We start from the raw sequence: 18,659 nt of genomic DNA, 5'->3' as shown, positions 1-18,659 counted from the left end.
GATCTATTATGCTCACTTGGGAAATATATGTTAAAAAAAATATGTATGCTACTTTATATGCAATTAACATTTACATTTTCCAATACTCTGATTCCAAGGAAAAGAATTATTGACTACATTTGATGACAAACATTTCAGAATCCATACAGATCTAGTAAATCATGTACATTGTTTTAAAATGCACAATATTTGCATAGTGTTAAAGTTTAGGTCTCAATAGCTTTAGTGAATAACTTATGAGATTCTTTATTTTTGAGAATCAGACATGAAAAATGTCTAATTAAGACATTTTATCCTAAAAATTTCTGTTATATTTTTAAATGTTAGAAGTTATTCACAATTGCGGGAAACAAATTTCAATATTTCCTTAATTTATTCCCTATTGTTGTTTGAAAGTACATCACCTCTGGTTTCTCATGTTCCAAGTGCAATCCTTCTTTCTTAATCATGTCTAGAAAGTATGCCCGCTTTTTAACTCGGTTTTCCTGTTCCGCTGTGGTTCCCATTTCATAGGCCAAGACAAAGTCGATTCGTCGAGCGCCATCTTTGAAGAACATCGTGAACTCTTCATTCCGACTCTGGCAACACAAAGCACAGCTGGTTTCACATTTTAAGTACACAGAGGTTGAGTAAAAATAGAAATATGTCCCAAGGACACAGATACTTTTTGAGTTAGATGCAATACCACTTACACAATTTTTTTTAAATACATGCCACAACATTTGCAGTGTATAAAACATCCAATCCAAAACAGAGGTGAACACATGTACGCTGATTGATATGCTCGCAAAGTTTCTGCCCCTTTGCAACAATACTTTTTTAGTTATGGACACTGTTATAGTGGGACAGATGGTGTAACTGTTTAAAGAAAAAATATGTGACTTTAAAAGAATGAAGACAGTCATTTTCAGTAACAATGAAACCTTTGATAAATTTGATCCCATGGATCATTTAAATGAAACTTGTTATAAGAAGATTTTGTGATAATTTGCATCCTAATGTCTTGTGTCTTATATTTCTTGTATAAAAATGTTTTAATAATATACATGACAAATACACCAGTATTTATATTCAAGTGGCATAAAACAAGAAATCAATATGCAACATATAGTAAATATATTTAAATATATGCAACATTTCTAACTTTTTCGACAAATTACAAACCTAAATGAAACAGTCGGATTTGTTTAGATGTAATAGTATGTGTCAAATAAACCATTATTTAATTTCATATTTTTTCTAAATATTTTCCATGTCAGAAAATACTGGAAAAGTCAATATCACAGGTAAATTTCATGCATTTTGAAGTGAAGTGGTAATGCAGTTAAACAACTGAATAGGGTCCAGAGGTATGGATTACTTTATGTCATTTTGACAAGCCGAAAGAATTTGGCAAATACTTAATCAATAATGTCAGAAATAAGGACATGTAAATATAAACCATGAACACATCTTCCTGCTTAATAACATCAAAATGAATAGTTCAACATTCCATCTTGTTCAAGAAAATCCCTTTCTTAAAAATAACGAAGAAATGAAGAACTAGTTCATGATTATGATGACCATTTTGAAGATGATGATTATGATGGTAATGATGATAATCAATTTGATGATGATGATCATTTTAATGATGATGATGACTGTTTTGATGATGATGACGGTAATGATGATAATCATTTTGATGATGATAATCATTTTGATGATGATTACCATTTTGATGATGATAATCATTTTGATGATGATAATAATTTTGATGATGATTACCATTTTGATGCTGATGACCAATTTGATGATGATGATGATGCTAATGATGCTCATTATGATGAAGTCGATACTCTGGATCAGGGTCAAGGTGGTGATTATGGTAATGGTGACAATTATTATATTTTTAACAATAATGATGTTGATGAGGAGGTTTTAGTTTTATCCCATCATAAAACCCACAATTAACAAGATCAACTCCATTTAATAAATTTTTATGTATTCAACAACGCTGATACAGTAAACACAAGCCATAATTGATTTTTTTAAATCATGTCATTAAATGTTTTAGTCTTCTTTTCAGCCATTCCTTTTTGTTACTTTTTTAATTAACACATAAGAATGCAAAACTGATGGAATAAGAATAAAATTAGATAAGTATAAGATTATTTGTTGGGAAATGCTGGGGCTTTTTAAGATTTTGCTTAAACGCTTAACCTGTCTTCAGCACTAATCTTATACTCTATGACTAGATTTAGTCTAATATTGTGTGTGTGTTTTCGTGTCCATTATCAACAATGCGTCCATATATTGTAAAAAGTGTATGTAATTAAAAACTAAAAATAAAATTATAACAAGGGCTGTTTGTAAAACATGCATGCCCCCATATGGGCTGTCAGTTGTAGTGGCAGCCATTGTGTGAATATGTTTTTTGTCACTGTGACCTTGACCTTGTGACCTCAAAATCAATGGGGGTCATCTGCCAGTCATTATCAATGTACCTATGAAGTTTCATGATCCTAGGCCTAATTATTCTTGAGTTATCATCAGGAAACCATTTTACTGTTGCGAGTCACTGTCACCTTGACCCTTGACCTAGTGACCTGAAAATTGATAGGGGTTATATGCCAGTCATGATCAATGAACCTATGAATTTTCATGATCCTAGGTGTAAGCATTCTTGAGTTATCATCCGGAAACCATTTTACTGGTTCGAGTCACAGTGGCCTTGAACTTTGACCTAGTGACCTGAAAATTGATAGGGGTCATCTGTGAGTCATGATCAATGAACCTATGAAGTTTCATGATCCTAAGCATAAGCGTTCTTGAGTTATCATCCGGAAACCATTTTACTGTTTCGGGACACCGTGACCTTTACCTTTGACCTAGTGACCTGAAAATCAATAGGAGTCATCTGCGAGTAGTGATCAATGTACCTATGAAGTTTCATTATCCTAGGCATAAGCGTTCTTGAGTTATCATCCGGAAACCATTTTACTATTTCGGGTCACCGTGACCTTGACCTTTGACCTAGTGACCTGAAAATCAATAGGGGCTATCTGCGAGTCATGATCAATGTACCTATGAAGTTTCATGATCCTATACATAAGCGCTCTTGATTTATCATCCGGAAACCATTTTACTATTTCGGGTCACCGTGACCATGACCTTTGACCTAGTGACCTCAAAATCAATAGGGGTCATCTGCAAGTCATGATCAATGTACCTATGAAGTTTCAAACGTAGGCCTAAGCCATCTTGAGCTATCATCCAGAAACCATCTGGTGGACGGACAAACATACGGACGGACGGACAGACATGTGCAAAACAATATACCCCCTCTTCTTCGAAGGGGGGAATAACAATATACAAAGTGGTTATGTACCTTACATACTTATGATAATCAAAGAATACCCAGGTATTTGGAATTTAGCTTGTCAAAGACTTCTAGTAACTTAGTGGATTAGAACATTCATAATATAATATGTTTTCAATTACCAATATTTTTAGTACATTATGATAGATACTCATATTGGCGCATCCAAAGACCAAAAATCATGCTTTATAAAAAAATTGAGTATTCACGATTGATAGTGAAATAATGGTAAATTTTTCATTCGGTATTGTCATAGGAACAATTTTCACTATTACAGAATAATAGTGTTAAATGTATATGCAACCAACCACAATACAACCACAATACAACATCCCATTTAGTTATGCAAAACCTACCCCTGACCTTGTGCGAACTCTGACCCCATTCGTAGGGTCATTGGGGTCAACTAGTGTAGCCTCACTTTCAAACTGCAAATATGGGGAAATCATACAAATGTACAATGAGAACACAGGCAATAATTGCTGTTTGAGTGAGGGGGGGGGGGGGGGGGGGGGCGGCTAAGATGAACGTATAACAGAGGTCTATATAGCAGCAGTGACACCAGGTTATTAAAAAAAAATCCAAATTAACAGACAGCAAATGATGAATATATTAAGAACATTTTTATTATAGGAGAAGGGTATGAAAATTGTGTTTCATTTTGGAATGCTTAGTTATTTCACATCTTTTAATCTGTACAATATACCGTAATTACTCTATGTTTTCGGACACTTAAATTTTTAAAAAAAAATTTCGTGTCCGAAAACTTAGATACGAAAAATATAAACAAAATACAGGTGTCCAAAAACTTAGAGTCGAAAATGGAAGTGTCCGAAAATAGCGTCAATTGTATCAACGACTACCGGTAATAGCACGCGCTTGTAAAATACCAAGCCGTATAGAATAAATTACAGTTATACATGTTTGCACTGCATTTTAAATAATTGTAAATGCTTAATTTATTTGACAGAAAGTTACTTCAAGGTTGTACTTTGACCAACAAGTTCAAAAATGAGCATGTGATGTACCGATACACGCTTGTATGAACCTGTAATTAACGCAATAAAAAAAGCAAACTATGAATTCTTTGTTTGTTCATTTCCGATAGTTGTTGTGTAACACCTTCCATTGTTTGTAAAACTTGTAATAGGGTGCATCCATATTTGAAACATTTAGTATTTGTCACAGTTATTTTACTGAGAAGGGGTAGTACCATTGCAATAGATAACTGAACTGTTAATTGGCACTAACCCTGGTAATTGTCATAACGCTTATGCTATCGGGCAAAACCATTGTTTAATACCGGTTTACAAGGTTATTTACCCAATAACGCAAATGTTATTAACCCAATAACGCAAATGTAATGGTCCATTGCCCTCAGGCATGCACCCGCAATGTTTTATGATGTTAATCTGGTTGTAAAACCCCATGATCGAAGTGTCATTAGATATCGAAAACAGGTTCGACATTTGGTAAAATAGCGCTGTAAAATATACTGTCCGAAAACTTCGAGACATAAATAACGGACGAAAACTCGTGTGTCCGAAAATAAAGAATCACGAAAAATAATTATTTTTGCTAAAAAAGGGGTTGTCCGAAAACTTAGTGTCCGAAAACATAGAGTAATTACGGTAGTTATACTGTACCGGATGAATATATAAATTTCACAAGACCTATATATTATTGTACAGGGGCATGATTTCAGTTTGACACAGTCATCAATGTAGAAAAGTACCAATAAGATATACTTGTGTAGTCATGATTGTGATTAGACATGTTTTGTTTTGTTCTGGATATTTGCAGATTATTGGATTTCACTATTTATGAATACGATCACAACACATGAATGTGGTACCAGTAATTTGCCGACGGCACCATGAACTCTTTTGGCATTTCACTACAAGCAACACTGGAATGCTAATAACCCATACATAATTTGTGAACAATATACAATATATGTCAACCAGAAAATTAGATATGCTTTCTGCATTATAAATTGATATAATTGTCCTGGATTATGGAGGTAAGTGGATCCTTTTATCTGCAGAGAAAAAGAAAGCATTGCTTTTGGGAATTTTGTTTTCCCATAAATGTATCTAATTGTCTCTATGAAATAAGATCCAAAGTAAAATTGTTGCAATAGAGTTAACAAGAGACGTGTTCGTCAGAAACACAATGCCCCCTATTGCGCCGCTGTGAAAAAAAAAGAGTTGACATTTGATCTTGAAAGATGACCTTGACCCTCAACTTCCACCACTCAAAATGTGCAGCTTCATGAGATGAACGCCGCTTTGAAATATTTTTTTGACCTTTGACCTTTAAGGATGACCATGACCTTGAACTTCCACCACTCAAAATGTGCAGCTTCATGAGATGCACATGCATGCCAAATATCAAGTTGCTATCTTGAATATTGAAAAAGTTATGGCCAATGTTGAAGTTTTTTTCGGGCGGACGGACAGACTGACTGACATACTGACTGACGGACAGTTCAACTGCTATATGCCACCCTACCAGCGGCATAAAATGTTGGTAAGCCATTGTGTTTGTTGGGAGAGCAGTCAAGTACATGTAGAGTAAGTAACAACATTTAAGGCTGAGTGAGTCTCTTAGCCATGTGACATACATTGAGTGAATCTCTTAGCCATGTGACATACAGTGAGTGAGTCTCTTAGCCATGTGACATACAGTGTGTGAGTCTCTTAGCCATGTGACATACAGTGAGTGAGTCTCTTAGCCATGTGACAGACAGTGAGTGAGTCTCTTAGCCATGTGACATACAGTGAGTGAGTCTCTTAGCCATGTGACATACAGAGAGTGAGTCTCTTAGCCATGTGACATACAGTGAGTGAGTCTCTTAGCCATGTGACATACAGTGAGTGAGTCTCTTAAGCATGTGACATACAGTGAGTGAGTCTCTTAGCCCTGTGACATACAGTGAGTGAGTCTCTTAGCCATGTGACATACAGAGAGTGAGTCTCTTAGCCATGTGACATACAGTGAGTGAGTCTCTTAAGCATGTGACATACAGTGAGTGAGTCTCTTAGCCATGTGACATACAGTGAGTGAGTCTCTTAGCCATGTGACATACAGAGAGTGAGTCTCTTAGCCATGTGACATACAGTGAGTGAGTCTCTTAGCCATGTGACATACAGTGAGTGAGTCTCTTAAGCATGTGACATACAGTGAGTGAGTCTCTTAGCCATGTGACATACAGTGAGTGAGTCTCTTAAGCATGTGACATACAGTGAGTGAGTCTCTTAGCCATGTGACATACAGTGAGTGAGTCTCTTAAGCATGTGACATACAGTGAGTGAGTCTCTTAGCCATGTGACATACAGTGAGTGAGTCTCTTAGCCATGTGACATACAGTGAGTGAGTCTCTTAGCCATGTGACATACAGTGAGTGAGTCTCTTAGCCATGTGACATACAGTGAGTGAGTCTCTTAGCCATGTGACATACAGAAGTTATAAAGCTGAACCACGCTCTGGGAAAACTGGGCTTAACGCATGTGAGTAAAGTATTGTTCCAGATAAGTTAATGCATGTGAGTAAAGTATTATCCCAGATTAGCTTTGCAGTCTACATCGGCTAATCAGGGACAACACTGTCTTCCTAAACTGGATTTTCACTAGGAAGATATTCCATTAAAGTGGCATTTTATCCCAGATAAGCCTGTGCTGACTGCACAGGCTAATCTGGAACGACACTTTACACATGTCATTTATCAAGCCCCTTATTCCCACAGCGAGGCTTTAAGGTTAATTCCAAGGGGTAAACTGGACAGACTACAATCAGTCTCAGAATCATTGTTACCGTTTGAGGTCCGCCAGGGACTTTCTCTGTGACCACTTCTGTCGGCTCATTGTCATGTGGGTGACCTGCAAAATACCCAGAGAATTTCTATTATGATTTACAATGTATATTCCTGAAATGCTATGATAACAGTTTTATGTACTTAAAATCTGTGTAAAAATTATGAAATACTTTTTTAATAATCCTTGTTATCATCAACATAAATCTCTAGGGTTTTTGCAAAATTATTCATTTGTTTATAGATCCAGCAAAGATGATAACTATTTGTACAGTGATTATGTTGACATTTAAAACAAGGCAATCAGCTGAAAGGAGGAGCAATCAAACCCATGCTGATGGGTGTAGTGTTTTTCCCAGACCATTTTAGCGTGGCGAAAAGCCACGCCGCCCTCCCGGATCGCCACGCTGCCCTTTTCAAAGACAAATTTCGCCACGCGCCTTTTTTTTCAAAGGCAAATTTCGCCACGCGCCCTTATCGATAACATCTTTATTGCCTTACGATCTAACTTGATCCGCAAAATCAGCTTCCTTGATTGTCAGTGACGCTCCGACTGTGCTTGATTTACTCGTTTTCGTCTTTAAGATAATTAGATCTAATTATTGAAATAATTACTGAGACGTATACCAATTTAACAAAATGCGAATCGCGTATACGATTTAACGTTGCTATGGGCACCTGTCGCTTACATCATTTGACATTTTATCAACATGGCAGACTATACAGAATTAAATTGTGACTCGGAAAAAATGGCAAATAACGTCGTAAACGATCGAATTAACGATGGAGATTATACATTAAGAAGGAATTAATGAAATGTCTGTGATAATTATTGATGCATAAAAATGTTTTAGATTGCAACAACATTATTTATTTATTTGTAATCTACTCGGCGGATGTATGTCACGGAAACGAGTGTTTGCATATTGTTAGCGATCAATTTACCCGCAATGTTATTTTAAACATCTGTCGAGATTATTGTTAGAAAATGGGATAAGACAAACATGGTTTCATTTATATGTTACTGAATCTGTGAAAAGTCAGATTCATTTGCTTTATTATGTTTGTCGTGCTGTACAGTTTATTGAAACAGCATGGAACTTAAATGTACATTGCAAGGTAAATATATTAATATAAATCATAGTAAGTTAAATACAATTATTACCATTAAATGTGATTGTTTATATGTTATTTTTTCCACAACTGCTTCTGATGCAATTTCATGTTTTCCCGTAATTCAGGTATTCAGGGAACGTTTTTGCCCTTTTTTGCCTAAACTGCGCGCTAAAATGCCCTTTTTGAAAGTAATGCGCCATGCCCCTTTGCCCTCCTGGGAAAAACACTAGGGTGCCTATTAGGCCAGTGGAGGTTATTGAGACTCTTGTGATTTATCTGCTATATATAACAAAACTACATCTTTCTTTATCGAATCGTTTTACAAAAGTTGCTTGCTGTTTATTTGTATCATTAATTGTTGAAATAAATTTGCTTTATCTATATGTAATTGGGTAAAAAGTCTTTGTTATGGTTGGAAAACTGAATGTGAGAAAAATGTGTACATATACCTAGATTTGTATAGTTCCCTATACATGTATATTCGGCAACTTCAGTGTTTGATTGACTTTTTCAATTGAGTGAAACGACTTTCCACACAAGTGTGACTTTAAATTGAACATTTTATGCCTTTACAACACAATTAAGTTAAAATAATTAATATAGCAGGTATTAAATTCACTAGTAATAGGCCAATTCTAGGAAAGCACACAAATAATAAATTTCACGTGTTTTAACCACAAAATATATACGTAATAGAACTTTCTATAAAAAAAAGAAGAAATAACTCCAGTTTTGACAGAAATATGGCATTATTTTTTTTTAACAAGGGATAGACTGAAACTTTGGGAATGGATGAAACTATAGGAAACAAGGATAGTCTGAATGCACATGAAGTTTAAATTGATATAATTTGCTCTTTGTGTATTTACTTTCATAAGGCAAGGCTCACAAGGTAGCCGCACAAAATGTAGTATCTGCTTAACATGTCTTCAGATTTAAAATTCATCCATTTAAAATGCAACCATTCTATTTGTAAACTACGCCTACATCAGAAACGATTTATACAGCTAATCGTCTGTGAAACATTACACACCCCATAAGTATACAGAAACTGAATAGAGTGGTTTATGAGCCATGTCCCATATGGGTGTAACAAGTTTATTTGGGCTTCAATGAGTTACAAATTTATATTAAACACATCTTTTTAGATAACTTCTGACTTGTGCAATTCCATTTATTATAGGGCTATTTTATTGATACACTATTTATATTGGAGGTCTCTAGCTGTACTTTCTTTTAAGAAAAAACACAACTTACAAAGGTTTAAATCATGAAACACACTTAATTAAACTAAGACCCAGTTAAATTAGCATGAGAACATATTTCATGAAAACATATTTTAAGGCAGCATCAAATCTACATTTATTCATTCAATCAGATAATACTGTCTACTGAATGTTATAAGTCATGTTACTGACATTTTTATGCATTTTTAGTTTTTCCTATTTTTGTGTTTATTTGGATGACATACATCAACTGTTAAAATATTAAGACAACCTTATTGGTAAAAATAATGTTTTTTTAACCACATTTTCCAAATTGACAAAAGTGAACAAATGTTGTTTTCTGAATGTAATAAGTAGTCTAACATTTTGTAAACTTTTCAAGAGAAGCAAAAATCTGTTTTATTAAAATACTAATTATTTTTCAGTATTCAAAGTTTCTTATAAGTATTATAATAAAATTTGCAAAACAAAACACAACTCCAAATTGAGATGTCTTTTTTAAAACGATTCAAAATTAAGAAAGAAGCAGTTACCATTATTTTAACACTGAAATATTTTGAATGCAAAAAGTAAGGTAGTATTTCGGAAAATATGCTCTCCTGAAAAATTTACAAAATGTCGGTTATTAAATTCAGTAGACATAATAAATAAATAATAAGGCTAACACATTTCAGCAAAAGCAGGTTTTATAATGGCATACCTAGTATAAAGTAAAAGGTACAATATTTATAATAGATGATTGTGCCAACTGACACTTAATAATCTGATACAGATATATTCCACAGAAAGACTTAAGCATGATGCTGAACTTGTAATATTTCTACATAATATCAAATTTATCGTTTAAAGGTGATCTCTTCTAAACAAAAATACAGTGTAGGAGGTAAGTGTTGCCCCTGATAAGCCTATGTGGACTGCATAGGCTTAATCTCTGAGAAGACACTTTACTTTATGCCTCAAGACACTTTACAGATTCATTAAGCCCAGTTTTAGCAGAACGTAGGTCTTATTGTTGCATTAATTGAAACAACTTGAATGTGTTATACAACAACTCTAAAATGATATTATATATTTGGCCACAGACAATTTTTTATAAATATAAATCCGATCACACAACAACAACAAAATAGCATACCCCGGCGAAATGTTGTTCATGATTTCATGAACACTTCAAGCCAATCAAGAACTGTTCATGAACGGTTCTGAAAAAGTTCCTGAGCTTGGTTCATGAACTTTTGGACATGAACTGTTCTTAAGACATGTTCATGAACTGTTTATGAATTATTGTTGAACATTTCAAAGTTCATGAACAGTTCTTCATCTAACCATAAATACTTAGTGATGAACATTTCATGCACAAGTATTTCTAATGACTTTTCTGAGACAGACTTTAAGGATCCATCATGAATAATTCATGAATTCCTTTGTGCTAGATGTTTCATACATATTTTTGAAAGTAATATTGAAATGTCTAGCATACAAATCTTGTAGATTTGTGAAACCTGTGAAGTTAGTATGAATATGCATAGTACTTTCACCACTGTAAGTTAGAGTTCTTGACCTGTTCTAGAGAATTTTAAGAACATTTGTACAAAAACTGTTCAAGAACTGCCTTCAGGAACACTTCAATAACTTTTTAAGGACCTTTCCTGTTCTTGAATTATTCTTAAACTATTCTTGAACACTTTAAGAACTTTTTTGAACAACATGTTTCCTTCTGATGTTCTTAAACAGGTCTACACAATGTTTTTGAACGTATGATGGACTTTTTAAGAATCCAATATGTTCTTAAAAGGATCTGTCATTGTTCTTGGAAGACTTAAAAGACAAGTTTAAGAACGTTTTAAGGACATCTTATTTCAAGAACAGTTTAAGATGATATCAAGAACTCAATGTACATTGCATTGCTGTTTTTACAAAGAAAGAATATTGTGTGCACAGGAAGTTGAAACGGAAGGCACATGGTTTATGTTATATTTGAAAATGTAAGTCTTTAATAAATTACCGGCTGAACTGATCAGCCATTGGTTCCATTTCAAGTTCTTTGGCACTGTAAGTGTAACCCTTTCAGGGAAACCATTGATTAGTAAATGATTCTTGAACTGAAAATGAGACTATTCATAATCTTTTCAATACATGAATTATTCATGAACATATAGTGCAAAGTTGTATTATGAAATTTAAAGAGTATTATCAAACCACTTGTATCTCAGTTATTAGTGTTATATTTAAATTATTGTTATATGTTGCTATCAATATGTTAAGTGCTAATACAAGACTTGTTTCTTCTTACCCTGACCTGTTTGTTGAGCTTTAGTAACACTTATGATAACCTTTGCATAAATTGACAAATTCTTGTTCATGAATAGTTCATGAACACTTCATGCCACCTCAGTTCATGAACTCTTGAAGAACTATGGTTCATGAACTATTCACTTACAGTTCGTGAACAGAAAATGAGCCATTGAAAAATAGAAGGAAAATGTTCATGAACTGTTCGTGAACAGCAAAACCCTGAAGATTTTTTCAAGAATTGTGTTGTTCATGAACTGTTCAAGAACACTTCATGCCATTGATGTTCATGAATAGTTCATGAACATTTCATGCCATAATGGTTCAAGAATAGTTCATGAACACTTCATGCCAAACGGGTTCAAGAATAGTTCATGAACACTTCATGCCATAAGGGTTCAAGAATAGTTCATGAACACTTCATGCCATTAGGTTTCAAGAATATTTCATGAACACTTCATGCCATTAGTGTTCATGAACAGTTCATGAACTAAAATTTCAAGAACTTTTCACAGACATGGCTCATTTTCTGTTCACGAACTATTCGTGAACAATTCATGAACTCAGTTCACGAACAGTTCATGAACTGTTCACGAATTATTCGTGAACTGCAGAACAACATTTCGCAGGGGTATACAGTATCTCTGGACTACTGGTTTTCAGTTGAAACTCAGAACAGCTAATATAATTGAGTACATAAAATAATAAGTATACAACTTATTTATTTACCAAAATTCATTTAACGGTTAAACCTTTCCATTATTAACAAAGCTGAACAACCTTTTCACTGAGAAATATTAATGTTTGCCATACACATAAGCTTAAAAGTACATCATAAACAGTATTGAGTGGAGGGTTACCGGTATTCCAAAGGATAAACATGAACAAGATGTGTTTGTGAAACACAATGTCCCCCTATATGATGTTTGACCTTGTAGGATGACCTTGACCTTGACCCTTCACAACTCAAAATGTGCAGCTCCATGAGATACACATGCATTTCAAATATAAAATTGCTAGCTTCAATATTGCAGAAGTGACATTACATGAGCAATTTTGACCCATATATTTGACCTTGAAGAATGACCTTGACCTTTCACCACTAAAAATGTGCAGCTCCATGAGATACACATGCATGCCAAATATCAAGTTGCTATCTTCAATATTGCAAAAGTATTCATAAAATTAGCGATTTCGGCCACATATATTTGACCTCTGACCTTGAAGGATGACCTTGACCTTTCACCACTCAAAATGTGCAGCTCCATGAGATACACATGCATGCCAAATATCAAGTTGCTATCTTCAATATTGCAAAAGTACTCATAAAATGAGCGATTTAAGCCACATATATTTGACATCTGACCTTGAAGGATGACCTTGACCTTCACCACTCAAAATGTGCATCTCCATAAGATACACATGCATGCCAAATATCAAGTTGCTATCGTGAATATTGAAATACTGCAAAAGTGTACATTAAATGAGCTATTTTGACCCATATATTTGACCTTTGACCTTGAAGGATGACCTTGACCTTTCACCACTCAAAATCTGCAGCTCCGTGAGATACATATGCATGCCAACTATCAAGTTGCTATCTTCAATATTGCAAAGTTATTGCAAAATATTAAAGTTGGCGCAAACCAACCAACCAACAGACCAACAGACAGGGCAAAAACAATATGTCCCCCACTACTATAGTGGGGGGACATAAAAAGAGATAAGCTAACATTTGTAGGCACATGCAATAGTTATTTTGAATGCAGATAACATCATCTCGTTTATCAATATTATAGTTACTTACATTTAGAAATCCCTTGTTTGAACATTTAAATGTGTATAATCTTCTTAAAATGTCTACCATATTATTTCAATCTTAAGCACTTCATGTATATTCCTGGCTGTACTTATGCCCTCAAGTGTGACTGCAAAAAACATGCATTAGCAAGAAAAGTGCTAAATGTCAATTGTTATTGTTTGTTTACATACAAAATGGTACTTAAATCAACAAAAAGTAGCAATTTAGTACAAGTGACATACTACAGAAAAATGTGCTCACTTATAACTGTTAATTAACTTCAAAAATCCTTCAAATTACACTGCGTTTCAGCGATTTTTTTTTTGTCCAATTGGGAAAAGTACCCGTACCGGTCCAATTGGGAAAAGTTGAGTCGTGAAAGCCTGAAAATTTGGAAAAATCAAGTAATGAAACCCTCAAATTGGGAAATTGGTGTATTTGATTTTATGCTCCCAAATACTTTCAAATTGATAACCAAGTGTTTTCAAGCTGTCAATATTATATTTACCTAGGTTCAAACCATAGAGCTGCATAGGGAAACTAACAAAATGTTACATTTTCCACACAATTTTTATTTTTTTTTTTTTTTTTTTTAACCTTAAATTGGGAATTTTTTGGACAGCAATTGGGAAATTTGTAGTTTTTTCGTAATTGGGAAAGTGCCGTTTACCGGTTCTTTATAAAGAAGGAAAAAAATCGCTGCGTTTGGTTCAAATAAGTATGCAGGGATGTGATTGAGGTGAAGTCCGAAGGGAGGAAATATCTGTTTACTTATTTTGAACAATCAGACACCCACAACCGGGTGGCAAACCTCTTACAACAGACAGAGAATTAAATACTTAATTGGGTTGATTTGTGATGATCTTCATTGTGTGTTCAAGTGAACAATGCTGTAAATCTTTCATTTTCTTTCATCCTAGGATATCTGCTATTCCTCCGAAAAATAACAGCCTTGGTAAGCGTTATTCAAAAAAGTTACAAACTTAGAGGGACGTAGACATTTCTGCCCCCTTCTTTAAATCCTACTATGGTACAGACGTTTACTAATGCTGAAATCTAGTTTTAAGTAATATGACCTTTTTGTTTCATCATTTTTTGGTTAAATGACTGACATCAAAATCAATAATAATTCTGAGGATGTTCACATCTTGGCGCCAAACACAAAACATTATCAAGCACTTACATTGACCTCTGGGTCTTACCGTGCATTTCAAAGCCGATGGGCGGAGCTTTGGCTGTGGTTCCTGCAGGCATGGATGGGTAAAGATTGCCTGCAGGTGGAGCAGGGGCGACAGAGGCTGAAAATAGAAATTGGCGTGAAACAATTGATCGAAACACAGGTGGTTAGCGTAAGGCTATGATAATAATAAGTAACAACATCATTTTGAATGAAAAATAATCAAATTATGAAAAAAAATCAACTTCTCTGAAATAAAAATTCACTATCAAATATATATACCTGGTATAACAAGGTATTCAACTCAAAATGACCCGAAATCTGAGTGCATCGCTTTGAACAGCCATAACTTTATAAATTTTGCAGAGATTTCCATGAACTCTTATTCAACGCAGAAATGAATTTCCTTTCTAGAAATGTACATATCTTGCAATATATGTTTACAAATGCTGGGTCAAATTTTAAGAAATAACATGATACACAACTTGCATGACCTACTCGTCATAAATATACAGCCAGTAACTCAGGCGCGCTCAGATTCTTGGTTTAAATATAAGCAAGCTTCTTCTTTCATCTACATGTATTTAAGCCTCGTTCTAGGGAAATGGGGCTTAATGCATGTGTATAAAGTGTCATCCCTGATATAACAGTGCAGTCTGCAAACGCTAATCAAGCAAGGACATCACTAAATTCAGCCTTGATTTGAGTTTTGTTTATTAGTCTATAGTTGATTTTTGAAAGGCCGCACAGGCTTATCTGGGATGAGGCTTAACCCTTTACCACTTGGATACATATTTTGACACATTTTTTGTCCCTTAGAAAGTGACATTTATTTTAAGACCTTTCTTAATAGATTCAAGTTTTTTGTGCTTCGTTTCCAACCGTTAGATACTGATGAGCAGCAAACAGTATAAAACCTGAACAGATGGTGAGTAATTTACTCGCAGGCTGTTCAGGTTTTATGCTGTTTGCACATAGCCATTTTCACTTTGCTTCTAAGTGGGAAAGGGTTAACACACAGACATTTCCCTGAGTGAGGCTCATAATATGAAATGTCTTTCTCAAATTAATGACAGAAAAAATGACATAATCTCTCATATAAAAACAGACATGAAAAAGACTAAATCTGAAAACTTTCGTGTGTAACAATTAAACATCATTAAGATTCAAGCAAACTACACCAAACAGGTAGATAATTGACTTTCAACTATTTTAATTTCAAAATGATGTTTATGCTTGATTTGCACAGATTATGACTTGTGTTCTCGATATATACGAAAGAAACAATATTCAATATGATGAGAGAATCTGAATGAAATTGTGTTTTATTGTGATTTATTTGAAATCATCTATCAACATAACATGTAGCAATACATATATGCATGTACTGCAACATATCTTTATAAGAATATAGTACATACAACTAAATATTAAACACAAGGCACAAAATAATTATGGGTCAGGAACAAACATAATGTAACATATAATTTCATAACAAATTTTATTCAAAATTGTATGTACCTCTATTCATTTGACAAACTAAGAATCTGACCCTCTTTTCTGAGTAACTAAGGATTTCACATCAGTTGTACATGTATATCCCAGTTTCACATCATGATTTCATAGCAAAACTAAACAAACCACCATCACACATTAAAATTCCACAATTGCTAGCAAGTTGTTATCAAAAAAGCATGCATTGAGGCAAGTTGGGATTTTATTTATCAATGAAGGCCGCAGAAAAGAAAGATAAAAGAAGCAACTTTTATACCCGAATTACCAAATTACCCTATGAGGAGTATTACCTATCTAATAAATAAAAGGTTTGTGCAGTAACATCTGAAAACCAGTTTACAACACCCCCCAAGCTTAAAAGGCGCTCTAAATGTTAGATAAATCAGTGCAGTAAGCAAAGCTTTCAATAAAATGACATTGCAAAATATGAACATGATGCATGTGCATGTCAGACTTCCCTAAAACATTGGCTTTGACAGACAAGACCAATACATTTTGAGTTGGCCAATATTTATCAACAAAGAATCAATTTTGAATAGTAAATTATTTTGTGTAACTGAATAAAACAAACTTATATCAGTGGGAATCAATACAGATATATGCTGGATTTTTTAATGTTCTAACTATGTTTTTCATCTTTGTGTTATAAATATATAAAAAAAACATGTAACGGTTTGATGTTACCTGCGCTTGTTAAGGTACTTTCATTGGAACAGTGTTTATAACATGTTGAATTTTTAAAATGCTAAATTGGGTCATGAAACATGCAACACAAAAGCCAATCATGGTAGGTCAGTGCTCGAGCTAGGCCTTAATGGAAGGGCGCCTCCGCCCTGCCCTTCCAAAGCCCTGCCCTGCCCCTTCCAAGGCCCCGCCCTGCCCTTTTTTATAAATTAAAAAAAAAAAAAAAAAAAATTCTTAATAAGAGCTTGTCACAGTTGCCAAATCCCCACCGAAATGTGTTTGCTTATGCCAACATTATTTTGTTTTAGAGAGTAAAATAATATTTGTAAAACATGGCACCTGTGTCTTCTATTTATATGTCAAGGATCAATTAGTTACATAGTGTTGGAGTTATGCTGTATAAAATAAAATATATGGAAATGAAAAAAAGGGAGGTAATTAAAAAAGAAGACTATAATTAGTTACTGTTCTTGGTCACTATATTTTTCCTTAAACTCATCTTTTAATTTTACAGAGAATACTCAAGTGTTTAAATTTAAACATTATTGTAAAATAAGATAAAGGGAGATATTAAAAATTGAAAACCTAAAATATTTACTTTGAAATTACATTAAATATAATTTGAAATTATAAATAAATAAAATATTAATTAAAAAAAATAAATAAATAAATAAAGGGAGATTATTAAAAAAATACGGCCCATAGAGGTATGGTTCATGTTTACTGCACTTCACCCAGTTGATATCTGTTTATATTTCTAGTTTCAAGTAAATCCCTGCAGTAGATTTAGAGCTTAATGCTCTGGATAAAAATTTACTTTGAAATTAAATATTAAAGGGAGATAATTAAAAAAACTAAGGTAGATAGAGTTATGTTTCTTAGGCACTGCACTTCTCCTACTTGCCATCAGTTAATATTACAAGTTTCAAGTATATCCCTTCAGTTAAGATTTAGAGTTGTGTTCCGGATAAAAATAACTTTGAAACAAGGGCTGTTTGTAAAACATGCATGCCCCCCCATATGGGCTGTCAGTTGTAGTGGCAGCCATTGTGTGAATACGTTTTTTTTTTTCACTGTGACCTTGACCTTTGACCTAGTGACCTGAAAATCAATAGGGGTCATCTGCCAGTCATGATCAATGTACCTATGAAGTTTCATGATCCTAGGCGTAAGCTTTCTTGAGTTATCATCCGGAAACCATTTATTGTGTCAAGTCACCGTGACCTTGACCTTTGACCGAGTGACCTGAAAATCAATAGAGGTCATCTGCGAGTCATGATCAATGTACCTATGAAGTTTCATGATCCTAGGTGTAAGTGTTCTTGAGTTATTATCCCGAAACCATTTTACTGGTTCGAGTCACTGTGACCTTGACCTTAGACGTAGTGACCTGAAAATCTATAGGGGTCATCTGCGAGTCATGATCAATGTACCTATGAAGTTTCATGATCCTAGGCATAAGGGTTCTTGAGTTATCATCTGGAAACCATTTTTCTGTGTCAAGTCACCATGACCTTGACCTTTGACCTAGTGACCTGAAAATCAATAGGGGTCATCTGCAAGTCATGATCAATGTACCTATCAAGTTTAATGATCCTAGGCGTAAGCGTTCTTGAATTATCATCCGAAAACCATTTTACTGGTTCTAGTCACCGTGACCTTGACCTTTATCCTAG

The 18,659-nt window shown here is 34.2% G+C and overlaps 1 protein-coding gene across 10 annotated transcripts in view; it reads right to left on the bottom strand.

Moving 5' to 3' along the window:
* The window catches only part of LOC127877418 (anoctamin-4-like), an 89,451-nt gene that overhangs the window by 47,279 nt on the left and 23,513 nt on the right, over window positions 1-18,659 (bottom strand). For 9 of the 10 annotated variants that reach the window (XM_052423278.1, XM_052423277.1, XM_052423282.1 and 6 more), the window contains 3 exons: window positions 14,810-14,905; window positions 7,175-7,239; window positions 405-578 (listed from right to left, as the gene is read on the bottom strand). In XM_052423278.1, coding sequence (XP_052279238.1) covers window positions 405-578; window positions 7,175-7,239; window positions 14,810-14,905 — 335 coding nt within the window. Of the gene's footprint in view, window positions 1-404; window positions 579-7,174; window positions 7,240-14,809; window positions 14,906-16,305; window positions 16,491-18,659 lie in introns of those variants that run through there. The other variant, XM_052423284.1, reaches the window with a different exon arrangement.

Source organism: Dreissena polymorpha, chromosome 4, assembly GCF_020536995.1.
Source record: "Dreissena polymorpha isolate Duluth1 chromosome 4, UMN_Dpol_1.0, whole genome shotgun sequence".
NCBI classification, from domain to species: domain Eukaryota; kingdom Metazoa; phylum Mollusca; class Bivalvia; order Myida; family Dreissenidae; genus Dreissena; species Dreissena polymorpha.
This window is presented reverse-complemented; position numbering and strand designations above follow the sequence as displayed.